This window comes from Martes martes (assembly GCF_963455335.1).
Source record: "Martes martes genome assembly, chromosome: 12".
Classification (NCBI taxonomy): Eukaryota; Metazoa; Chordata; class Mammalia; order Carnivora; family Mustelidae; genus Martes; species Martes martes.
The window spans coordinates 84054426-84081697 of record NC_137900.1 but is presented as its reverse complement, the minus strand read 5'-3'; the positions used below and the strand labels follow the sequence as shown (position 1 = coordinate 84081697).

Here is a 27272-nt window from a genome sequence, read left to right as displayed (position 1 = left end):
TTTAACAAAGATATCAAGATACATCCAGGAAGAATCAAAATAACCTTCCTCGCCCACACCGAGAATCTATAACCATGATCCCATCTTTTTCTTCTGCCAGTGTCTCTGTGTATTTATGTTTGTCTGGATAGTATATAAATCTTATACTTGGGGTTCTTCTTGACGAGGCTCCTCCTTTTTTTTGCTTATATATATATATTTTTTCTCTCGTCATATACTTTTATCAGTCTTTTTGTTTGTCTGTTTTTGTTTGTATACGTCATAAACCTTACCCTGGGGCCCATTTGGGCTGAACCTTCACTTTTATCTTCCCTTTCTTTCCTGTCTCTCTCTCTCCCTCTTTTTTCTTTTTCTTTTCTTTTTTCTCTCATTTGGGTGGGGAATCCTGAGTGCTCAGAAGCGTTCCAGGGTGCACCTTGACTGCACCACGGTCAATACATCCAGCTACATCTGTCCAGTCATCTCTCACCAAAATGACTAGGAGGAGGAATCCCCAACAGAAGAAAAATACAGAGGATGGGCCTTCTGCAACAGAGCTAACGGCTATCAACATAGACAATATGTCAGAAAGAGAATTCAGGCTAACAATTATCCAGGCAATAGCTAGGTTGGAGAAAGCCATGGATGACCAAACAGAATTGATTAGGGCAGAATTGAAAGCGACCAGAGAGGAGGTTCATAATGTTAGGGCAGAGCTGAAGGCCACCAGGGATGAGGTTCACAACGCTCTCAATGAGTTCCAATCTAATCTAAATTCTCTAAAAGCTAGGGTAACTGAGACAGAAGATAGAATTAGTGATCTGGAGGACAAACAAATAGAGAGAAAGGATCAGGAGGAAGCCTGGAACAAACAGCTTAGAAGCCACGAAAACAGAATCAGGGAAATAAATGATGCCATGAAACGTTCCAACGTCAGAATTATTGGAATCCCTGAAGGGGAGGAGAAAGAAAGAAGTCTAGAAGATATAGTGGAACAAATTTTTCATGAAAATTTCCCCAATCTTGCGAATGGAACAAGTGTTCATGTACTAGAAGTAGAAAGGTCCCCCCCCAAGATTATAAATTCAAAAAAAAACATCCAGGCACCTCATAGTAAAATTGAGGAATCATAATTGTAGATACAATCTCTTGAAAGCTGCTAGGACAAAGAACCTCCTTACATACAGAGGAAAGCCCATCAGAATAACGTCAGACCTGTCCACAGAGACCTGGCAAGCCAGAAAGGGCTGGCAAGATATATTCAGGGCACTAAATGAGAAGAACATGCAGCCAAGAATACTTTATCCAGCAAGACTGACATTCAAAATGGATGGAGAGATAAAGAGTTTCCAAGACCGGCAAGGCTTGAAAGACTATGCAACCACCAAGCCGACACTGCAGGAAATATTAAGGGGGGTTCTATAAAAGAGGAAAAATCCCAAGAATAGCATTGAACAGAAATATAGAGACAATCGACAGAAAGAAAGACTTCAAAGATAACACAATGTCAATAAAAACATATCTCTCAATAATCACTCTCAATGTGAATGGCCTAAATGCACCCATAAAACGACACAGGGTTGCAGATTGGATAAAACGACAGGACCCATCCATATGTTGTCTACAAGAGACCCATTTTGAACCTAAAGATACACCCAGACTGAAAGTGAAGGGATGGAGAAGCATCTTTCACGCCAATGGGCCTCAAAAGAAGGCCGGGGTAGCGATTCTCATATCAGATAAATTAGATTTTAAACTAAAGACGGTAGTCAGAGATACAGAAGGACACTACATCATTCTTAAAGGGACTATCCACCAAGATGATCTAACAATTGTAAATATCTATGCCCCCAATATGGGAGCAGCCAATTACATAAGAAAACTATTAATCAAGATAAAGAGTCATATTGATATGAATACATTAATAGTAGGAGATCTTAACACGCCTCTCTCAGAAATAGACAGATCATCGAAGCAGAAAATCAATAAAGAAATAAGAGCATTGAATGACACATTGGACCAGATGGACCTCATAGATATATACAGAACATTCCACCCTAAAACAACAGAATACTCATTCTTCTCAAGTGCACATGGAACCTTCTCCAGAATAGACCACATACTGGGTCACAAATCAGGGCTCAACCGATACCAAAAGACTGAGATGATTCCCTGCATATTCTCAGATCACAATGCTTTGAAACTGGAGCTCAATCACAAGGAAAAGTTCAGAAGGAACTCAAATACCTGGAAGCTAAAGACCACCTTGCTTAAGAATGCTTGGATCAACCAGGAGATCAAAGAAGAACTTAAACAATTTATGCAAACCAATGAGAATGAAGACACTTCACTCCAAAACCTATGGGATACAGCAAAGGCGGTCCTAAGGGGGAAATTCATAGCCATCCAAGCCTCCCTCAAAAAAATTGAAAAATCCAGAATACACCAGCTGTCTCTACACCTTAAAGAACTAGAGAATCAACAACAAATCAAACCAACTCCACACATAAGAAGGGAAATAATCAAGATTAGAGCAGAGATCAACGAGGTAGAAACCAGAGATACAGTAGAACGTATCAACGAAACTAGAAGCTGGTTTTTTGAAAGAATCAATAAGATCGATAAACCATTGGCCACACTAATCCAAAAGAAAAGAGAGAAAGCCCAAATTAATAAAATTATGAATGAAAAGGGAGAGATCACAACTAACACCAAGGAAGTAGAAACAATCATCAGAAGCTATTATCAACAGTTATATGCCAATAAGCTAAGCAACCTAGATGAAATGGATGCATTCCTGGAAAACTATAAACTCCCAAAATTGAACCAGGAAGAAATTGACAACCTGAATAGACCGATATCTAGTAACGAGATTGAAGCAGTGATCAAACACCTCCCAAAAAACAAGAGCCCAGGACCTGACGGATTCCCTGGGGAATTCTATCAAACTTTCAAAGAAGAAATAATACCTATTCTCCTGAAGCTGTTTCAAAAAATTGAAGCAGAAGGAAAACTTCCAGACTCTTTTTATGAAGCCAGCATCACCCTGATCCCCAAACCAGGCAAAGACCCTACCAAAAAGGAGAATTTCAGACCGATATCACTGATGAATATGGATGCTAAGATTCTCAACAAGATCCTAGCAAACAGGATCCAACAGCACATTAAAAAGATTATCCACCATGACCAGGTAGGATTCATCCCTGGGTTACAAGGATGGTTCAACATTCGCAAATCAATCAATGTGATAGAACAAATCAATAAGAGAAGAGAGAAGAACCACATGATCCTCTCCATTGATGCAGAAAAAGCTTTTGACAAAATCCAGCATCCATTCCTGATTAAAACGCTTCAAAGTATAGGGATAGAGGGAACAGTTCTGAACTTCATCAAATCTATCTATGAAAAACCCACAGCAAATATCATCCTCAATGGGAAAAAGCTTGCAGCCTTCCCATTGAGATCAGGAACACGACAAGGATGCCCACTCTCACCACTCTTGTTCAACATAGTATTAGAAGTCCTAGCAACAGCAATCAGACAACAAAGAGAAATAAAAGGTATCCAAATTGGCAAGGAAGAAGTCAAACTCTCTCTCTTCGCAGATGACATGATTCTTTATATGGAAAACCCGAAAGACTCCACCTCCAAACTACTAGAACTCATACAGCAATTCAGTAATGTAGCAGGATACAAAGTCAATGTCCAGAAATCAGTGGCTTTCTTATACACTAACAATGAAAATACAGAAAGGCAAATTAGAGAATCGATTCCATTTACTATAGCACCAAAAACCATAAGATACCTCGGAATAAACCTAACCAAAGAGGTTAAAGATCTGTACTCGAGGAACTACAGAACACTCCTAAAAGAAATTGAAGAAGACACAAAAAGATGGAAGACCATTCCATGCTCTTGGATGGGAAGAATAAACATCGTTAAAATGTCTATACTGCCCAGAGCAATCTATACTTTTAATGCCATTCCAATCAAAATTCCACCAGTATTTTTCAAAGAGCTGGAGCAAATAATACTAAAATTTGTATGGAATCAGAAGAGACCCCGAATTGCTAAGGAAATGTTGAAAAACAAAAATAAAACTGGTGGCATCACGTTACCTGATTTCAAGCTTTACTACAAAGCTGTGATCACCAAGACAGCATGGTACTGGCATAAAAACAGACACATGGACCAGTGGAACAGAGTAGAGAGCCCAGATATGGACTCTCAACTCTATGGTCAAATAATCTTTGACAAAACAGGAAAAAATATCCAGTGGAAAAAAGACAGTCTCTTCAATAAATGGTGCTGGGAAAACTGGACAGCTATATGTAGAAGAATGAAACTTGACCATTCTCTTACACCGTACACAAAGATAAACTCGAAATGGATAAAAGACCTCAACGTGAGACAGGAATCCATCAGAATCCTCGAGGAGAACATAGGGAGTAACCTCTTTGATATCAGCCATAGCAACTTCTTTCAAGATATGTCTCCAAAGGCGAAGGAAATAAAGGCAAAGATGAACTTCTGGGACTTCATCAAGATAAAAAGCTTCTGCACAGCAAAAGAAACAGTCATCAAAACAAAGAGGCAACCCACGGAATGGGAGAAGATATTTGCAAATGACAGTACAGATAAAAGGTTGATATCCAGGATCTATAAAGAACTCCTCAAACTCAACACACACAAAACAGATAATCATATCAAAAAATGGGCAGAAGATATGAACAGACACTTCTCCAATGAAGACATACAAATGGCTACCAGACACATGAAAAAATGTTCATCATCACTAGCCATCAGAGAGATTCAAATCAAAACCACATTGAGATACCACCTTACACCAGTTAGAATGGCCAAAATTAGCAAGACAGGAAACAACGTGTGTTGGAGAGGATGTGGAGAAAGGGGAACCCTCTTACACTGTTGGTGGGAATGCAAACTGGTGCAGCCACTTTGGAGAACAGTGTGGAGATTCCTCAGGAAATTAAAAATAGATCTTCCCTATGACCCTGCAATTGCACTGCTGGGTATTTACCCCAAAGATACAGATGTAGTGAAAAGAAGGGCCATCTGTACCCCAATGTTTATAGCAGCAATGGCCACGGTCGCCAAACTGTGGAAAGAACCAAGATGCCCTTCAACGGATGAATGGATAAGGAAGATGTGGTCCATATACACTATGGAGTATTATGCCTCCATCAGAAAGGACGAATACCCAACTTTTGTAGCAACATGGACAGGACTGGAAGAGATTATGTTGAGTGAAATAAGTCAAGCAGAGAAAGTCAAGTATCATATGGTTTCACTTATTGGTGGAGCATAACAAATAATATAGAGGACAAGGGTAGATGGAGAGGAGAAGGGAGTTGAGGGAAATTGGAAGGGGAGGCGAACCATGAGAGACTATGGACTCTGAAAAACAACCTGAGGGTTTTGAAGGGGCGGGGTGGGAGGGTGGGGGAACCAGGTGGTGGGTATTAGGGAGGGCACAGATTGCATGGAGCACTGGGTGTGGTGAAAAAACAATGAATACTGTTACGCTGAAAATAAATAAAAAATTAAAAAAAAATTTAATTAAAAAAAAAAAAGAAAAAAAAAAGAAAGAAGCAGGAGTCCCTTTGAACAACTGAGCTATTTCCATTGAAATCTTTCCATAATTATCTTAATTGCAATAACCTTCACACCAGAGAAAACTTTCCACACAAGTCTATTTCATAGAAAAAATTAACATGGAAACACTATTTTTCTTCATCTTCATTTTTTCAGAGCATTTTCCTTCAGATGAATAAGCTTTTTCCACCCAGTCACAGTCTAAAGAATGGGAGACTAGAGTGACATCTGTTCTATTCCAATGTGTCCCAAAGGAATGATTCTTTATAGTTGATCCAGGTTTCATTATCTACAAGGCTTTTAAGGAGAATAGGTTCTTTCATCTGTGTTGGAAAATTTTGGCAGCATATTCTTCCTGGGTTATATCCTATTGGTTATCTATAACAAACAATTCCCAGCATAGACGTAGTTGTTTATTTTCAGTTGATTCAGTTGCATTTGTTTCTCTGAATCAGTTAATCCAAGTGTTCTCAACCTCAGCTGCACATTAGAATCACCTGCCAGAAGTTTTGTAGTATGTTTAGATTTTGGGAAACTGCAAGAAGCATTTAACTAGTCATCTACTCCATTAAGTAAGCCAACATTCTGCATTTCCGTGTCTTAAACTTTGTACCTAACATGAAATTTTGTAACTCTAGAAAAAAATGTTTTAAGAATTGAGAGCGAAAGGCAACAGAAGCAAGGGCAAAATGAACTATTGGGATTTCATCAAGATCAAAAGCTTTTGCACAGCAAAGGAAACAGTTAACAAAACCAAAAGACAACTGACAGAATAAGAGAAGATATTTTCAAACAACATATCAGATAAAGGGCTAGTATCCAAAATCTATAGAGTTTATCAAACTCAACACCCAAAGAACAAATAATCCAATCAAGAAATGGGCAGAGGATGGGGCGCCTGGGTGGCTCAGTGGGTTAAAGCCTCTGCCTTCGGCTCAGATCATGATCCCAGGGTCCTGGGATCAAGCCCCGCATCGGGCTCTCTGCTCAGCAGGGAGCCTGCTTCCTCCTCTCTCTCTCTGACTGCCTCTCTGCCTACTTGTAATCTCTGTCTGTCAAATAAATAAATAAATAAATCTTAAAAAAAAAAAAAGAAATGGGCAGAGGACATGAACAGACATTTCTGCAAAGAAGACATCCAGATGGCCAACAGACACATGAAAAAATGCTCCACATCACTCGGCATCAGGGAAATACAAATCAAAACCACAATGAGATACCACCTCACACCAGTCAGAATGGCTAAAATTAACAAGTCAGGAAATGACAGATGCTGGTGAGGATGCGGAGAGAGGGGAACCCTCCTACACTGCTGGTGGGAATGCAAGTTGGTGCAACCACTCTGGAAAACAGTGTGGAGGTTCCTCAAAAAACTGAAAATAGAACTACCCTATGACCCAGCAATTGCACTATTGGGTATATATCCTAAAGATACAAATGTGGTGCTCCAAAGGGCCACGTGCTCCCAGATGTTTATAGCAGCAATGTCCACAATAGCCAAACTATGGAAAGAACCTAGATGTCCATCAACAGACAAATGGATAAAGAAAGTGTATATATACACAGTGGAATACTATGCAGCCATCAAATGAAATGAAATCTTGCCATTTGCAACGACGTGGATGGAACTAGAGGGTATTATGCTTAGCGAAATAAGTCAATCGGAGAAAGACAACTATCATATGATCTCCCTGATATGAGGAAGTGGAGATGCAATGTGGGGGGAGGTAGGAAAATAAAAAATGAAAAGATGGGATTGGGAGGGAGACAAACCATAAAAGACTCAATCTCAAAAAACAGACTGAGGGTTGCTGGGGGAGGGGGGATGGGAGAGGGTGGTGGGGATATGGACATTGGGGAGGGTATGTGCTATGATGAGTGCTGTGAAATGTGTAAACCTGGCGATTCACAGACCTGTACCCCTGGGGATAAAAATACATTATATGTTTATTAAAATTAAAAAATAAAAGAATTGATTAGGTTTATTCCGAGGTATCTTATGGTTTTTGGTGCTATAGTAAATGGAATCGATTCTCTAATTTGCCTTTCTGTATTTTCATTGTTAGTGTATAAGAAAGCCACTGATTTCTGGACATTGACTTTGTATCCTGCTACATTACTGAATTGCTGTATGAGTTCTAGTAGTTTGGAGGTGGAGTCTTTCGGGTTTTCCATATAAAGAATCATGTCATCTGTGAAGAGAGAGAGTTTGACTTCTTCCTTGCCAATTTGGATACCTTTTATTTCTCTTTGTTGTCTGATTGCTGTTGCTAGGACTTCTAATACTATGTTGAACAAGAGTGGTGAGAGTGGGCATCCTTGTCGTGTTCCTGATCTCAATGGGAAGGCTGCAAGCTTTTTCCCATTGAGGATGATATTTGCTGTGGGTTTTTCATAGATAGATTTGATGAAGTTCAGGAATGTTCCCTCTATCCCTATACTTTGAAGCGTTTTAATCAGGAACGGATGCTGGATTTTGTCAAAAGCTTTTTCTGCATCAATGGAGAGGATCATGTGGTTCTTCTCTCTTCTCTTATTGATTTGTTCTATCACATTGATTGATTTGCGAATGTTGAACCATCCTTGTAACCCAGGGATGAATCAGCAACTTCTTTCAAGATATGTCTCCAAAGGCGAAGGAAACAAAGGCAAAGATGAACTTCTGGGACTTCATCAAGATCAAAAGCTTCTGCACAGCAAAAGAAACAGTCATCAAAACAAAGAGGCAACCCACGGAATGGGAGAAGATATTTGCAAATGACAGTACAGATAAAAGGTTGATATCCAGGATCTATAAAGAACTCCTCAAACTCAACACACACAAAACAGATAATCATATTAAAAAATGGGCAGAAGATATGAACAGACACTTCTCCAATGAAGACATACAAATGGCTACCAGACACATGAAAAAATGTTCATCATCACTAGCCATCAGGGAGATTCAAATCAAAACCACATTGAGATACCACCTTATACCAGTTAGAATGGCTAAAATTAGCAAGACAGGAAACAACGTGTGTTGGAGAGGATGTGGAGAAAGGGGAACCCTCTTACACTGTTGGTGGGAATGCAAGCTGGTGCAGCCACTTTGGAGAACAGTGTGGAGATGCCTCAGGAAATTAAAAATAGATCTTCCCTATGACCCTGCAATTGCACTGCTGGGTATTTACCCCAAAGATACAGATGTAGTGAAAAGAAGGGCCATCTGTACCCTAATGTTTATAGCAGCAATGGCCACGGTCGCCAAACTGTGGAAAGAACCAAGATGCCCTTCAACGGATGAATGGATAAGGAAGATGTGGTCCATATACACTATGGAGTATTATGCCTCCATCAGAAAGGATGAATACCCAACTTTTGTAGCAACATGGACGGGACTGGAAGAGATTATGCTGAGTGAAATAAGTCAAACAGAGAAAGTCAAGTATCATATGGTTTCACTTATTGGTGGAGCATAACAAATAATATAGAGGACAAGGGTAGATGGAGAGGAGAAGGGAGTTGAGGGAAATTGGAAGGGGAGGTGAACCATGAGAGACTATGGACTCTGAAAAACAACCTGAGGGTTTTGAAGGGGCGGGGTGGGAGGGTGGGGGAACCAGGTGGTGGGTATTAGGGAGGGCACAGATTGCATGGAGCACTGGGTGTGGTGAAAAAACAATGAATACTGTTACGCTGAAAATAAATAAAAAATTTAAAAAAAAAAGAATTGAGAGTGAAACGTGAAACTAAGAAGAAAATTGCTAAAATATGGATTATCATTAATTTTTTAAATATTTTTATTTTTTATTGTGTTATGTTAGTCACCATACAGTACATTAGTTTTTTGTTTTGTTTTGTTTTGTTTGCGATTTTTAAAAAATCTCTTTTCAGCCTAACAGAATTCATTGTTTTTGCACCACACCCAGTGCTCCATGTAATACGTGCCCTCCATAATACCCACCACCTGGCTCCCCCAACATCCCACCCCCTGCCCCGTCAAAACCCTCAGGTTGTTTTTCAGAGTCCATAGTCTCTCATGGTTCACCTCCCCTTCCAATTTCCCTCAACTCCCTTCTCCTCTCCATCTCCACTTGTCCTCCATGTTATTTGTTATGCTCCACAAATAAGTGAGACCATATGATAATTGACTCTCTCTGCTTGACTTATTTCACTCAGCATAATCTCTTCTAGTCCCGTCCATGTTGCTACAAAAGTTGGGTATTCATCCTTTCCGATGGAGGCATAATACTCCATAGTGTATATGGACCATATCTTCCTTATCCATTTGTCCGTTGAAGGGCATCTTGGTTCTTTCCACAGTTTGGCGACCGTGGCCATTACTACTATAAACATTGGGGTACAGATGGCCCTTCTTTTCACTACATCTGTATCTTTGGGGTAAATACCCAGTAGTGCAATTACAGGGTCATAGGGAAGATCTATATTCAATTTCTTAAGGAATCTCCACACTGTTTTCCAAAGTGGTTGCACCAACTTGCATTCCCACCAACAGTGTAAGAGGGTTCCCCTTTCTCCACATCCTCTCCAACACATGTTGTTTCCTGTCTTGCTAATTTTGGCCATTCTAACTGGTGTAAGGTGGTATCTCAATGTGGTTTTGATTTGAATCTCTCTGATGGCTAGTGATGATGAACATTATTTCATGTGTCTGATAGCCATTTGTATGTCTTCATTGGAGAAGTGTCTGTTCATATCTTCTGCCCATTTTTGACTTACCTGTTTTGTGTGCGTTGAGTTTGAGAAGTTCCTTATAAATCCTGGATATCAACCTTTTGTCTTTACTGTCATTTGCAAATATCTTCTCCCATTCCGTGGGTTGCCTGTTTGTTTTCTTGACTGTTTCCTTTGCTGTGCAGAAGCTTTTTTTTTTTTTTTAATTTTTTATTTATTTTCAGCGTAACAGTATTCATTGTTTTTTCACCACACCCAGTGCTCCATGCAATCTGTGCCCTCCCTAATACCCACCACCTGGTTCCCCCACCCTCCCACCCCGCCCCTTCAAAACCCTCAGGTTGTTTTTCAGAGTCCATAGTCTCTCATGGTTCACCTCCCCTTCCAATTTCCCTCAACTCCCTTCTCCTCTCCATCTACCCTTGTCCTCTATATTATTTGTTATGCTCCACCAATAAGTGAAACCATAGGATACTTGACTTTCTCTGTTTGACTTATTTCACTCAGCATAATCTCTTCCAGTCCTGTCCATGTTGCTACAAAAGTTGGGTATTCGTCCTTTCTGATGGAGGCATAATACTCCATAGTGTATATGGACCACATCTTCCTTATCCATTCATCCGTTGAAGGGCATCTTGGTTCTTTCCACAGTTTGGCGACCGTGGCCATTGCTGCTATAAACATTGGGGTACAGATGGCCCGTCTTTTCACTACATCTGTATCTTTGGGGTAAATACCCAGCAGTGCAATTGCAGGGTCATAGGGAAGATCTATTTTTAATTTCCTGAGGAATCTCCACACTGTTCTCCAAAGTGGCTGCACCAGTTTGCATTCCCACCAACAGTGTAAGAGGGTTCCCCTTTCTCCACATCCTCTCCAACACACGTTGTTTCCTGTCTTGCTAATTTTGGCCATTCTAACTGGTGTAAGGTGGTATCTCAATGTGGTTTTGATTTGAATCTCCCTGATGGCTAGTGATGATGAACATTTTTTCATGTGTCTGGTAGCCATTTGTATGTCTTCCTTGGAGAAGTGTCTGTTCATATCTTCTGCCCATTTTTTAATATGATTATCTGTTTTGTGTGTGTTGAGTTTGAGGAGTTCTTTATAGATCCTGGATATCAACCTTTTATCTGTACTGTCATTTGCAAATATCTTCTCCCATTCCGTGGGTTGCCTCTTTGTTTTGATGACTGTTTCTTTTGCTGTGCACAAGCTTTTGATCTTGATGAAGTCCCAGAAGTTCATCTTTGCCTTTGTTTCCTTCGCCTTTGGAGACATATCTTGAAAGAAGTTGCTGTGGCTGATATCAAAGAGGTTACTCCCTATGTTCTCCTCGAGGATTCTGATGGATTCCTGTCTCACGTTGAGGTCTTTTATCCATTTCGAGTTTATCTTTGTGTACGGTGTAAGAGAATGGTCAAGTTTCATTCTTCTACATATAGCTGTCCAGTTTTCCCAGCACCATTTATTGAAGAGACTGTCTTTTTTCCACTGGATATTTTTTCCTGTTTTGTCAAAGATTATTTGACCATAGAGTTGAGGGTCCATATCTGGGCTCTCTACTCTGTTCCACTGGTCCATGTGTCTGTTTTTATGCCAGTACCATGCTGTCTTGGTGATCACAGCTTTGTAGTAAAGCTTGAAATCAGGTAACGTGATGCCACCAGTTTTATTTTTGTTTTTCAACATTTCCTTAGCAATTCGGGGTCTCTTCTGATTCCATACAAATTTTAGTATTATTTGCTCCAGCTCTTTGAAAAATACTGGTGGAATTTTGATTGGAATGGCATTAAAAGTATAGATTGCTCTGGGCAGTATAGACATTTTAACGATGTTTATTCTTCCCATCCAAGAGCATGGAATGGTCTTCCATCTTTTTGTGTCTTCTTCAATTTCTTTTAGGAGTGTTCTGTAGTTCCTCGAGTACAGATCTTTAACCTCTTTGGTTAGGTTTATTCCGAGGTATCTTATGGTTTTTGGTGCTATAGTAAATGGAATCAATTCTCTAATTTGCCTTTCTGTATTTTCATTGTTGGTGTATAAGAAAGCCACTGATTTCTGGACATTGACTTTGTATCCTGCTACATTACTGAATTGCTGTATGAGTTCTAGTAGTTTGGAGGTGGAGTCTTTCGGGTTTTCCATATAAAGAATCATGTCATCTGCGAAGAGAGAGAGTTTGACTTCTTCCTTGCCAATCTGGATACCTTTTATTTCTCTTTGTTGTCTGATTGCTGTTGCTAGGACTTGTGCAGAAGCTTTTGATCAACATAGTATTAGAAGTCCTACAACAGCAATCAGACAACAAAGAGAAATAAAAGGTATCCAAATTGGCAAGGAAGAAGTCAAACTCTCTCTCTTCGCAGATGACAAGATTCTTTATATGGAAAACCCAAAAGACTCCACACCCAAACTACTAGAACTCATACAGCAATTCAGTAATGTGGCAGGATACAAAGTCAATGTACGGAAATCAGTGGCATTCTTATACACTAACAAAGAAAATACAGAAAGGGAAATTAGAGAATTGATTCCATTTACTATAGCACCAAGAACCATAAGATACCTGGGAATAAACCTAACCAAAGAGGTAAAGGTTCTGTATTCGAGGAACTACAAAACACTCATGAAAGAAATTGAAGAAGACACAAAAAGATGGAAGACCATTCCATGCTCTTAGATCGGAAGAATAAACATTGTCAAAATGTCTATACTGCCTAGAGCAATCTATACTTTTAATGCCATTCTGATAAAAATTCCACCAGTATTTTTCAAAGAGCTGGAGCAAATAATCCTAAAATTTGTATGGAATCAGAAGAGACCCCGAATCGTTAAGGAAATGTTGAAAAACAAAAATAAAACGGGCGGCATCATGTTACCCAATTTCAAGCTTTACTACAAAGCTGTGATCACCAAGACAGCATGGTACTGGCATAAAAACAGACACGTAGACCAGTGGAACAGAGTAGAGAGCCCAGATATGGACCCTCAACTCTATGGTCAAGTAATCTTCGACAAAGCAGGAAAAAATATATAGTGGGAAAAAGACAGTCTCTTCAATAAATGGTGCTGGGAAAACTGGACAGCTATATGTAGAAGAATGAAACTCGACCATTCTCTTACACTGTACACAACAATAAACTCAAAATGGATAAAAAACTTCAACGTGAGACAGGAATCCATCAGAATCCTTGAGGAGAACATAGGCAGTAACCTCTTTGATATCAGCCACAGCAACTTCTTTCAAGATATGTCCCCAAAGCAAAGGAAACAAAAGCGAAAATGAATTTGGGGATTTCATCATTAATTTTTATACAACAATTTTAAGAGTATTCTAATTACCTACACCACTAAGGTTCATAAACACCTGACACAAGTTCATATGAGGTCCACATAAAGGCTTGACATATCCAAACCACAGCACACTTGACAGTTCCAAAATTCTTCAACACGGGCATCAGAAAGGTAAAGAATGAGAAGATGCAGCTTATAAAAGTGCCTAACAGATCCAAATAGCAAATAAATTTGAAGTCAAATGTCTTTTTCCTTAAAGAGGAAAGCATGGATTTTTTGTGTGTATAGTCACGAATATAAGACAATACTGTAACTGTTAAGGATAATTCCCACTCCTGATTGATAAGTTTCATGCTTTGAAGACAATTGAGATAATGGTGCTTCTGTATGTGCCAAGTCCCAAGGCTTAAGGAAACCTAAAGAGGCATAAAATAAAGTAAAAAAAGAAGTTGGTTTACAGAACACAGATGGTTACAGCAAATACCACTCAATGTGTCTGTGCTTGGTGGTTTAAATGAACTCACTGGGTTTAGGAAGAGCCAGCAGGAAGAACTGTCAAAGTAGGTCACCTGGAAACAGGGAAGTGGAGTGGGTACCAGTAACAAGGATGGTCCTCTGCATAGTAATCCAAAGAGGAATGTCTGACAGTGCCATTTGGTGAACTAAGAACTGAGAAGGGGAGGTGATTGTCACTTGGAGAAAAATATTTCCCTCCTAAAAAGTCTCCCCAGAGCCCTTTTCATGTCCCTGTTCCTCAGACTGTAGATGAAGGGGTTCAGCATGGGGGTGACCACTGTGTACATCACTGAAGCAATTATGTCTTTGTCATGGGAGTTGTTTGATGATGGGAAAATGTACAGAACCATGATTGTCCCATAGAATAGAAATAACACAGAGAGGTCAGAGCCACAGGTGGACAAGGCTTTACAGATCCCGTTGGTAAAGGGAACCCTCATGATGGAGACCCCAATGAGGACATGAGACCAGGATGCCAGCCAGTGGTATGATGATTCCCAGTGCCCCCACAGTGACGTTGACCAGCTCATTGATGAAAGTGTCAGAGCAGGACATTTTGAGCAGAGCAGCAAGGTCACAGAGGAAATGTGGGAGAGTGTTATCAGCACAGAAGGACAACCAGGCCAGGCTGACATTGTGGGACAATGTGGCACATTGCACTGCTACAAGAGAATAACCAGGACACAGCCACTAGTGAGATTCACAGGTTTTCTCACATGATGGTGGTATAGTGTAGAGGATAGCAGATGGCCACACATCTGTCATATGCCATCACTGCGAGAAGCAGGTTATCAATGCAGCCAAAAAATATGAAAAAATACGTCTGTGTTACACACCCTGCATAGGGGATGGATTGATCCTGAGTATGAATGTTTATCAGCATCTTTGGGACAGTGACAGATAAGAAGGAGACGTCAGTGAAAGCCAGCTGGCTGAGGAAGAAGTACATGGGGGTGTGGAGGTGAGAGTCCAGCCTGATGAGCAGGATGATGAGCAGGTTCCCCAGCACAGTGGTCAGGTACATGCCCAGGAACAGGATGAAGAACACTCCCTGCTGCTCTGGCCAGATGGGGAGTCCCAGAAGGAGGAACTCAGACATGCTGCTCTGGTTCTCCCTCCTCATTCCTCTCTTCTGTCTACTGGGGGTGAAGGGATAGGGAAATGTCAGAGACTTTGGAAGTTGATAATAGCCACAATGGGGCTTCTTATTTTCTCCTGAAAACAAAACAAAACAAAACAGAACAAAAGCTAAAACAAAAAAACTGCTTGGATTTCTGTCATCCACTAGTGTAACCAAAGCACAAGACTGATCCTCAATGCCCCAAATGATTCCTTTTGGTGGAAATGAAAGCAAAATTATTATTTTTTTCTAGAGAGGGAGGGAGGAGAGGGGCAGAGAGAGAGGGAGATAGCATCTCAAGCAGGCTCCATGTCCAGCAAGGAACCTGACACAGGGCTCCATCCCACAACCCTGAGATCATGACCTGAGCTGAAATCAACAATCAGATGCTTAACTGACCAAGCCACCCAGGCCCGCCAAGGGCAAAATCATTCTTATTTGTTTTTAACCAACCATGTTCCTGGCATTGTGCTACCAGCTGGAGATACAAGAATAAATAGGACACACAGGCCATCTTTCCCTAGGATGCTTATCCTCAACAGAACACCTGACAGAGGCCAGACTAAAGGTATGGGTCTATAGCCAGATGGTTCATGTTGAGATCCCAGCTCCACCACTTGCTGGCTATATGACTTATGGAGCTAAATCTCTCTTGGCCACATGTGCTGCTTCTGTAATGTAAAGATACCAATATCACACATTCATAAAGGTTAATAAGAGAACTCTAATTCCGTACACATTAGCCTCCAAGTACAGTCCTATATAAAATAAAAACACGAAGTTTTATAGATTATTCTTATGACAAGATAAGTATCCAAATAAACCCAGGATCAAATTCAAGGATTTCACAAAATAACATTATGAGACGGTCAACACGAAGAACCAAGTAGCTGATCTAAAACTTGTGTTAACCTGTCTGCGTGCACACACCCTCAGAGGAGTCCCTGAGTTCATTTCCTATCACTGGGGGTAAATTCTCTGGTGGAACTTGACTTAATGCATGTTCAATTTTTTTGTGAAAAATAAATCTTACTTTAGTTCTCCATCTCTCTCCATCTGTGTCTGGTGCTTGAAGCTGATTCAGGTCTCAGTTTTCATGGGCAGGAAGATAACTGAGACACGAGACCCGGGATCTGGGATGTGAGAAATACTGAAGGACTGGAGGTGTCTATCAGATTTCACAGTTATGTGATTTACCATCACCATTTCCTAGTATCTCCCTAGACCTTCACACTTAGAATAATTGACACTTAAAGAACACTGTGTCAGACAAATATGTTTTTGCACTATTGCCTTACTAAATATTTTTTCACAGTCCTACAAGGTAGGTGTTATCATAACTTTACCACACACATACTCAGGAGGAGTGAGAAACCAGCATGATCACATAGTAACTGCTATAGTCCCAATTCTCTCTCATGTGTTTTTAAAAAATTTATTGGAATCTCTGTTCCTATAACCGTACTCTTCCTTTCTCTCTTTAATTAGACAAAAGAGTCAAGATCTTAAAAAATATTACTTCAGGATTTGAAGGAGTCCTGCCAGATAATTGTAGCCAATGATTCCTACAGCCCTTTAGTTTGTAAAATACTTTCATGTTTCTTCAATTTCTCTCAATCCATCAATTTTTATTTTGTGTCTAAGAAATAGAGAAGACAGTGAGGGTTTTTTCCCTTTCATTTTATTAACAGGGGTAGGGAAATCACTTGCACAATATCACATAGATATTCCATAGTAAAGACTGCTCTCAAGAGTAGATTTTCTCAAAATCTTTTCACTAGAGAGAGAATTTACTGGAGGGGCTGGAATATAAGCCCTGACAGTTGTTTGTTTTCTGTGTTTTGTTTGTTGTAACACAAGTGCCTGGCTTAAGCTTTGTTGAAGCATCAATCTCAGAGGCATAGGCTACCTTGAATAAATACTTGGCCAATACACAACCAGATAAACAGCTAAGCCACTTCTCCCCGCGGAGGTTTCTTTGATTTCAACATCTCGCTTGATTTCTATAATGGACCATTTGGACAACTTCTCTCTTCTCTTCCCTGTACTTTATATATATTTACACTCTTATGCTTTAAATTCACCAATAACACACAGGCTGTCAAAACTCTAGACTCCCACTCTCAGCCACAATAAAAGTAGAACCCCAGGCCTGCGCTCTTTCTCTCTACTTCGACCTCACTGTGTAGCCTCACATGTGCTATGTGATTTCCAGGTCTTGTAAATAATAAAGCTCTATTTTTCAAATATTCCTGATGGTTGCTGCTGAAAACCATCTTTCAAGCAAAACAAAACCCACAAGGGCCAGTCCAACCACAACACTTAGGTATTGATAGGCTGAGACTGGTACAAAACAGGAGTGAAACTACAGTCAAATGTTAAAATACCCATATGGTTGATAGAGGAACTTAACATTCACATTGTTGTATGTCTGACAATAAATGCTTGTTCCAGACCAGGGAGTTGCTTGGTGCCCTTGGCTGGCCTGGTTCAGGGGGCATGAGGAGGGGACAGATACTTTACCCTTCTGCCAAGGTCTGGCTTCTCACTGAAAGCTTCCAGGTCAGACTTAACTCAGGATCTCAAACATCTCCTGCAGGAGACCCAGAGCATCTAAAGAAACCACAGAGCTACAATTTGAAGGGAAGGGAACAATACAGATAAGGTGCTTTGGCTTAATCAGCACAATGCATGAAAGAGGTGGGTGGGAAATGCTCAGTTTTGAAGAGGGGAAGCTTCTGCCTGGAACTTGGGAGAGAGCCTATGGATGGGCCTAACTTTCCTGTCCTTTAACCAGATGGTGTCTCCTGAGCAGTCAGGAAGTATAGAGTCAGGTGTCTCAGCCCCCATGAGCCTATAATTTACTAAGTGTTTATGATGTGTCTAGTAATTGTTGAGCAGCTTACAGACAGTAGTTTACAGCAATGATCATAATTCCCATTTGATAGCATCAGAGAGGCCACACCCAAGACCACAAAACTATTAAGTGGGAAAAAGACAAAGATTTGAGTGTAAATTTTTGTGATACCAGACATGAGAATTTAGTTTCTGAACTGTGTTACCAAAATTGAAGAGGAGTGTCAAAAATATTGGGATTGTCCATTTTGCTCATTATTTCTAACCTTTACTTTTTCCTTTTCCCCTGTCCTAATATTTTTGGACTTTGCATTGTACCAATAGAAAATGAAGAGGAAAAAATGATGAAATACAGAATATAAATGAAAAAAAAATTGGGCTTGCAGGGGCCCTCCTACTGTATGGAAATCAGTGAAAAATGGCCCCTACCAGTTATTCAAAGTGGGTTTCCTGGGTGGGTTCTGGCCTCAGGCAAATGAAGAGTCAGAATATGAGAATGTTAAACACAGACACACACAAATGTTTGTATCTTGATTTTAAGTCTCTATTCTACACATCTGCTGTGTGAAGGAAGTTAGGGGGTGAGTCTGTTGTACAAAAAAGCACTCACACACTATCACAGACACATACTTGCCAAAGGGAGATTTATAGACTTCTCCAGCTTATATTTAAACTAGGTAAAAACAGTCAGCATGTGAGTCAGCTCCAGACACATCTGTGCAAAACTCACAAACAAAATACACCCTTACATGTATGAACAGCTGCACACACAGGACTATCAAGCACCCAATAGCCCACCCATTGTAGTCACAGGCAGTCACATATATTCAAATTACAAGCAACGTACAAGGTCTTACATACAAGCAACATAAATGCAAATAAAGTAGGCATGCATGTGGCTAAGAGTAAATTTCCAGCCCTCTCTGACTTATATATATCCTAGATGAAGACATTCAGTGTGGAAGTCAGTTATACACACATAAAGTCATACAATACACACACACAGAACTATGGAGATTTCGGGGCCCCTTCTGATCTATAACAGTGCTATGAGTTCAGATACTTTCTGCTTTGTACTGTTACCTGAATCCTCACTTTCTGTCCAAAAGACCCAGGATCCAAGGAAAAACAGCAAACCTTGGTGGCCCACGGACTTTTACAGACATTCATATCTGTTTACCAGCCTCAAAACAATGTGCAAGAAGATCTTCTTTTATATATCAGAAAGTTTTAAAAAAAGAAGAAAGAAAGAAGGAAAAGAAAAGAAAGGAACCCCGAGGAAACAGCCCCAACTTCCTGACTAGAGAAGCTATCATCTCGGACTTTGGTTCAACTTCCTCCTGGCCCCTTTGGAAGGAGCACATATAGGTTCCAGGGGGCTGAGATACATACAAGTGAAGTCACAGGAGAAAGTGTCCGTAATGTCAGTGATATTTTGGGCAGAGCAGGTCTCCAGATGGGAGGCACAAGCTTCCTCAGTTGCCCATGGCCTGTGCCTCATGAGTTCAGATTCTCTGGACAGTAGTACATGGCCCAGGCAGTATTAGGATCTCAGCAGGCTTCTGCAGGCTCCACAGCACCTACAGAGGCTTCTATTAGAGCACAAAGGCTCTTAAAATGTACAGGTCTCCCCACTGCTCTGTGAGATCCTGTAGGGTAGGGTCTGTCCAGGGTAGGGTCTGTCCCTTGTTCAAGAGTAAGGGGATTGAGTCTATATATTCGGGGAAAAAAAAGAGATTCTGGGTTCTTTTTCTTACTAATAGGGCATACCTCAGCAAATTACCAAAAATCTCTGTGACTCAGGTTCTTCAAAGTGGAAATAATAATAGTACTTTTTGTGTAAGTTTGAGGGATAGTTAAAAGAACACATTATGGAAGCTTAATAAATGTTAGGGTTTATTGTCAATGTCCTTGTATCACTAGAAATCAGCCACAGCACACAATAGGTAATTGGTAACTGCTGAATGACTTCATTTACTCATTCACTCAATCGCTTAACAAATAAATCATTAAGGCTCTTAAAAAAGGAAGACCCTCATATATGCTCTGGAAACAGAGTGGTGACATCAGCAACCAAAAAAAAAAAGAAAAAAAGAAAGAAAGAAAGAAAACTGCTATGAAAAAAAGGAGGCTGAGGAGTGGGGTCAGGAATGCCAGAATGTCAGAATGTGGGGCACCTGGGTAACTCAGTCAGTTAAGTGTCTGCCTTCAGGTCATGATTTCAGGGTTTTAGGATTAAGCCCTGCCTAGAGCTCCCTGCTCAGCAGGGAGTCTGATTGTCCCTTTCCCTCTCACTTTGCCCCTCCCCCCTACTCGCACTCTCTTTCTCTCTCCTCTCTCTCAAAAAATTAAATAAATCATCTTTTAAAAAAATTAATCATCCCCATGACTACATGGGGATCAACTTGGGGGTCTTTTCCTTTTTTTTTTTTTTTTGCTTTTGTCCATATGTTTTTTTGTTTTTGTTTTTGTTTTAATTTTTTATTTATTTTCAGCGTAACAGTATTCATTGTTTTTTCACCACACCCAGTGCTCCATGCAATCTGTGCCCTCCCTAATACCCACCACCTGGTTCCCCCACCCTCCCACCCCGCCCCTTCAAAACCCTCAGGTTGTTTTTCAGAGTCCATAGTCTCTCATGGTTCACCTCCCCTTCCAATTTCCCTCAACTCCCTTCTCCTCTCCATCTCCACTTGTCCTCCATGTTATTTGTTATGCTCCACAAATAAGTGAAACCATATGATACTTGACTCTCTCTGCTTGACTTATTTCACTCAGCATAATCTCTTCCAGTCCTGTCCATGTTGCTACAAAAGTTGGGTATCCGTCCTTTCTGATGGAGGCATAATACTCCATAGTGTATATGGACCACATCTTCCTTATCCATTCATCCGTTGAAGGGCATCTTGGTTCTTTCCACAGTTTGGCGACCGTGGCCATTGCTGCTATAAACATTGGGGTACAGATGGCCCTTCTTTTCACTACATCTGTATCTTTGGGGTAAATACCCAGCAGTGCAATTGCAGGGTCATAGGGAAGCTCTATTTTTAATTTCCTGAGGAATCTCCACACTGTTCTCCAAAGTGGCTGCACCAGTTTGCATTCCCACCAACAGTGTAAGAGGGTTCCCCTTTCTCCACATCCTCTCCAACACACGTTGTTTCCTGTCTTGCTAATTTTGGCCATTCTAACTGGTGTAAGGTGGTATCTCAATGTGGTTTTGATTTGAATCTCCCTGATGGCTAGTGATGATGAACATTTTTTCATGTGTCTGGTAGCCATTTGTATGTCTTCATTGGAGAAGTGTCTGTTCATATCTTCTGCCCATTTTTAAATATGATTGTCTGTTTTATGTGTGTTGAGTTTGAGGAGTTCTTTATAGATCCTGGGTCTTTTCCTTTTTTAACTTGCATGCACAGAGCTTAGAAAATTGCCTAGCTTATAGTAGTCATGGTAAATAATTTTGTGAGCATGAGTTATGAATTCACGTATTTATCTTTTCCTTTTTAGAAATGGAAGCTTTCAGTTTAGGAACAAGACAACAATCATTTTCCCAAATTAAAACTAGTCAGGCAGTTAGTGGCTATTCTCTCCACAAAAATTCAACTTACAGTGGGAAATTAAAATCTTCCTAGAATGGAGAAACAAGGTAACTTGATGGACTCCACTGGGCTCCCCTATTAATTTCTTGTCATAGGCAAAATCAAATGTAAGTTTATTTAAGTTTTAGCAAACCATCAAAAACACTTTATTCTAGCTACTGCATTAAGAAGGTAGGCCTTCTGGACTTTCTAAAACTAAACATTAGAAACTTTACTGAATATTTGTAGTTTTGGAAAATAATAGACAAGAAACAGGAAATAAGGAGCTGATTTGTATATCATTTACTTCAATAGATAGAAACTGTGGGTTATAATTAAAAGCTAAACATGATGAAACTGAAATGGGTTGGGTCCTATAACATAACCGCTCATTTAAAGGGCAGTTGGGAGGATACAGGAGACATGGATAGTCAACACACAATTTTTCAAGATCTCTGACAAGGTCAATGGGTGAAATAACACACTTAGGTGATTCTCACTTGGTGAAAAGGATATTGTTTCTGAAAAGAATCCCCAGAGCCAATTTCATGTCTTTGTTCCTTAGGCTGTAGATGAAGGGATTCAACATGGGAGTAACCACTGTATACATCAGTGAGGCAATCATATCTTTGTCATTAGAGCTACCCGATGAGGTGGAAAAGTACAATGCCATAATTGTTCCATAGAATAGAGATACCACAGAGAGGTGGGAGCCACAGGTGGACAAGGCTTTGCAGATACCTTTGGTAGAGGGGGCCTTCAGAATAGAGGCCCCAATGTGGCCATAAGAGACCAAGATACCACTAAATGGAAAAATGACAACCACAGCCCCTGCAGTAAATATGGCCAGCTCATTAAGAGAGGTGTTGGAGCAGGACAACTTGAGTAGGATGCGGAGGCTACAGAAAAAGTGGGGAATGATGTTGTCAGCACAGAAAGACACCTGAGTCAGGAGGAGGGTGTGCAAGAGGGCACTGACACAGGAGAGAATCCAGGAGCCAGCCACCAGCAGCCCACACAGGTCCTCCTTCATGATGGTGGTGTAGTGTAGAGGGTGACAAATGGCCACATACCTGTCATATGCCATCACTGCAAGAAGGATATTATCAACACAACCAAAGAGTAGATAAAAATACATCTGTGAAATACATCCTGGATAGGAAATGGATAAGTGCTGAGTCTGCATGTTTCTCAGCATCTTTGGGACAGTGACAGATGAGAAAGAGATGTCAGTGAAGGCCAAGTTGCTGAGGAAGAAGTACATGGGGGTGTGGAGGCGAGAGTCCAGCCTGATGAGCAGGATGATGAGCAGGTTCCCAAGCACAGTGGTCAGGTACATGCCCAGGAACAGGATGAAGAACACTCCCTGCTGCTCTGGCCAGATGGGGAGTCCCAGGAGGAGGAACTCGGACACGCTACTCTGGTTCTCCCTATTCATGCTGTTTTTCTCTCCTGGGGGAATAAAAAGAAATTGGAAATGTCAGGCACTTAGAAATACTAAGCATAGCAATTACCATGTGGTCACAGTTCTCCAAGTGACTGTGTCAGCGTTCAGACAAGTATCACCTCACACTCATCCAGTCTCGAGGGAGGGATGCAATGAGATTTGTCTGTATCCTTACATAATCACTTGGAGAAACAATGCAACATCAAACTCTTCAATGGGTATAAGCAGGTCATTCTTTTTTGCTGTTGTTTTTTTATACATATAGAGACACTGTGGTAGATACTAGGGAGAAAGTCATAGATAAGACACAGTCCCTTCCTCTGGGGAGTCCACATTCCAGTGAGCAGCCTCACAGCCCTGATGAAGAGCATGGCTCTGCAGCCAGACTGCTTATGAGCTTGTGTCTTGTTCTTGCTTCACCTGATTGCTGCTCACCCAGTCCATCTGTCTGTCTTTCTCTCACACATATGCATGCTTGCCACTTACAGCACTGAGAAGATTAAAGAAATGTTACATGTACAAAATAAGTCCTCAATACATAAACTCACTTCACACCATTGGGATAACTATTATAAAAGAAAGAAAGAAAGAAAGAAAGAAAGAAAGAAAGAAAGAAAGAAAGAAAGAAAAAAGAAAAGGAGATGAAAGGAAAGGGAAGGGAAGGGAAAGGAAAGGAAAGAGGGAAGGAAGGAAGAAAACAAGTGTTGATGATGATGTGAAGAAATTGGAACACTTGCTGGTGGGAATGTAAAATGGTGCAGTCACAATGAAAAACACTATGGCAGTTCCTCAAAAAATTAAAAATAGAATTACCATATAACCCAGAAGTTCCACTTCTGGATATATATCCAAAATAATTGAAATCAGGTTCCTAAACAGATGTTTTAACACCCATGTTCAAAGCAGCATTATTCATAACAACCAGAAGATGGAAACAACCTGTGTCCATCGACAAATGAATGGATAAACATAATGTGGTACATACACACAGTGGAATGGAAAGAAGGAAGTCCTGGCACATGCCTCAATGTGGATGAAACTTGAAGATATGCTGAGTAAAATAAGCCAGTTACCAAATTATAAATACTGTATGATTCCACTCACGTGAGATCCTAGAATAGTCAAATTCATAGAGACAAAAAGTAGAATGGCAGTGACCAGCAGTTAGAGGGAAGGGAAACGAGAAGTTATTGTTCAATGTATACAGTTTCAGCTTGGGAAAATAATAAAAGTTCTGGAAGTAGATGGTGGTGATGGTGTGAATGTACCTAATGGCACAGAACTGTATAATTAAAAATGATTTAAATGGCAATTTTTATCTTATATATTTCACCACAATAAAAATGTTTTAAGTTAGAAAATATATAAATAAGAGTTAATAAATTATTGACTCTAGGGGTACCTGGCTGGCTCAGTCAGTGGAACATGCCTCTCTTGATCTCAGTCAAACCCTATGCTGGGTATAGACATCACTTTAAAATAAAATCTCTTGGAGCATCTGGGTGGCACACTCAGTTAAGCATCTGACCCTTGGTTTCAGCTCAAGTCATGATCTCAGGGTCCTGGGATGGAGCCCTGCATCAGGCTCTGAGCTCAGCAAGGAGTATGCTTGGGATTCCCTCTCTTCCTCTCCCTCTGTCTTTCTCCCAGCTTGTATTCTTTGCCCCTCCCCCACCCATCTCTCCAAAATAAATAAATAAATCTTTTTAAAAATCCTAATAAAATTCTTTAAATTTTATTCTTGCTTTTTAAAATTGTGTTATGTTAGTCACCATACAGTACATCATTAGTTTTTGATATAGTGTTCTATGATTCATTGTTTGCATAATAACACCCAGTGCTTACTTGCCCTCATTAAAACCCATCACCGGGCTAACCCACTCCCCTACCCCCTCCCCTCTAAAACCCTCAGTTTGTTTCTCAGAGTCCATAGTTTCTCATGGTTCATCTCCCCCTCTGATTCCCCACCCCCTTCATTTTTCCCTTCCTTCTCCTAACATCCTCCATGCTGTTCCTTATGTTCCACAAACAAGTGAAACCATATGATAATTGACTTTCTCTGCTTGACTTATTTCACTCAGCATAATCTCCTCCAGTCCCATCCATGTTGATGCAAATGTTGAGTATTCATCCTTTCTGATGTCTGAGTAATATTCCATTGTATATATGGACCACATCTTTATCCATTCATCCGTTGAAGGGCATCTTGGCTCTTTCCAGAGTTTGGCTACTGTGGCCTTTGCTGCTATGAACATTGGGGTACATATGGCCCTTCTTTTCACTACATCTGTATCTTTGGGGTAAATACCCAGTAGTGCAATTGCTGAGTCATAGGGTAGCTCAAGTTTTAATTTTTTGAGGAACCTCCACACTGTTTTTCAAAGTGGCTGTACCAGCTTGCATTCCCACCAACTGTGGAAGACGGTTCACCTTTCCCCACATCCTCTCCAACATTTGTTGTTTTTTGCCTTGTCAGTTTTTGCCATTCTAACTGCTGTAAGGTGGTATCTCAATGTGGTTTAGATTTTAATTTCGCTGATGGCTAATGATGATGAATATTTTTTCATGCGTCTATTAGCCATTTGTATATCTTCTTTTATTTATTTGACACAAAGAAAAAGAGAGCACAAGCAGTGGGAGTGGCAGGCAGAGTGAGAGGGAGAAGCCAGCTTCCTGCTGAGCAGGGAACCCAATGCAGGACTGTATCGCAGGACACTGGAATCATGACCTGAGCCAAAGGCAGTTGCTTAAATGACTGACTCACCCCAGCACCCCTAAAAAAATTCTTTAAAAAAATAAATGAGTAAAGGGCACATTCAAAAGGAAGGTGACTAAAGAGGGCACATGATCTGATGAGTACTGAGTGTTATATTCAACTAATGAATCATTGAATATTATATCAAAAAGGGCGGGGGGTGGGAGGTTTGGGGAGCCAGGTGGTGGGTATTATGGAGGGCATGCATTGCATGGAGCACTGGGTGTGGTGCAAAAACAATGAATTCTGTTACACTGAAAAGAAATAAAAAGAAAAAGAAAAAAAGAAAAAAAAGTAAGATAAACAGAAGAAAAAAATAAATAAATGCTCAAAATCCTCAATTTAAATGTGTAAAAAGGCCATGTAATTTATTAAAAAAAAAAACTAATGATGCACTATACCTTTGCTAATTGAATTTAAATAAAACAACAACAATAAATAAATAAATAAACTCACTGTTTTGGCAGCATGAATGACCAAGATCATAGGTCAGGAATTAAAGAAAACAGAGGTATATATAGGCCATCAGGGAAGATCAAGTAGCTTCCTGATAACGTGTCTTTACTTCTGTGATCTCTCCCATATCCAGGGAAATAGCAAAGGCCCAGACCATGATCCCTGGTAATTAGAACATCCACAGCACTTAACTCACCACATTTTCAACAAATTTCCAATAAATAACTTCCTTCATATCTGCCATTCTTTCTCTCCCCTTCATGCCTGCACTTCATAATGGCTAAGTTCTGAGTATATATGCAATGTGAGTGACATGAGCATCTGCCCAATGATGTGGCCCCAGAGAACAATATATTATGGATGTCATTGGCCTAAGGAGCTATGCCAGAATTCACAGTCATCTGAGGAACTGGACAAGGTTCCAGTATTAACTACACCATGTTACCCAAAGTGGAAATATGGAAATCACTGAAAGTCAATGAAGAAATTGGGGGGGGGGGGGCTGGAGAATTTCAGTAACCTTCAAACCACATGGACAAATTTCCATCAACTTTGCCTAAAGAGGACTTTAGGCAAGAGGACTTGGAGCTTCCTGTTGTGTCTAGAGCTGAGACAAGAGAGGAGTCAGGCTGTAGAGCCATTTCCCCAGGTCAAGTGCATACACATCACACACACAAAACAGACACGTAGAGTAACACAGAAACAAACCCAAGGTGCTGTGCTTTGGCCCTCTCTGACCTATACTCATCTCCAGTTGAAAGTATAGAACTTATATTCATTTTTTTTCTTATATTCATTTTTTAAATTTCTTTTCAGTGTAACAGTATTCATTGTTTTTGCACCACACCCAGTGCTCCATGCAATATGTGCCCTCCCCAATACCCACCACCTGGTTCCCCGAACCTCCCACCTCCCGCCCCTTCAAAACCCTCAGGTTGTTTTTCAGTGTCCATAGTCTCTCATGGTTCTCCT

At 40.4% G+C, this 27272-nt stretch overlaps 1 protein-coding gene and 1 pseudogene across 2 annotated transcripts; both read right to left on the bottom strand.

Moving 5' to 3' along the window:
- Nucleotides 1-14258: 14258 nt before the first annotated feature.
- Nucleotides 14259-15208, bottom strand: LOC308353395 (olfactory receptor 1J4-like; annotated as a pseudogene). Its single transcript has one exon. The product of its transcript is annotated as an olfactory receptor 1J4-like (transcript).
- Nucleotides 15209-22138: 6930 nt separating this feature from the next.
- On the bottom strand, nucleotides 22139-23080 carry LOC308353534 (olfactory receptor 1J4-like; the record flags this gene model as incomplete). The annotated part of the gene is made up of 1 exon (XM_080820427.1): nucleotides 22139-23080. One exon carries the CDS (start codon nucleotides 23078-23080, stop codon nucleotides 22139-22141), a length of 942 nt encoding a protein of 313 aa, XP_080676553.1.
- Nucleotides 23081-27272: the final 4192 nt, after the last annotated feature.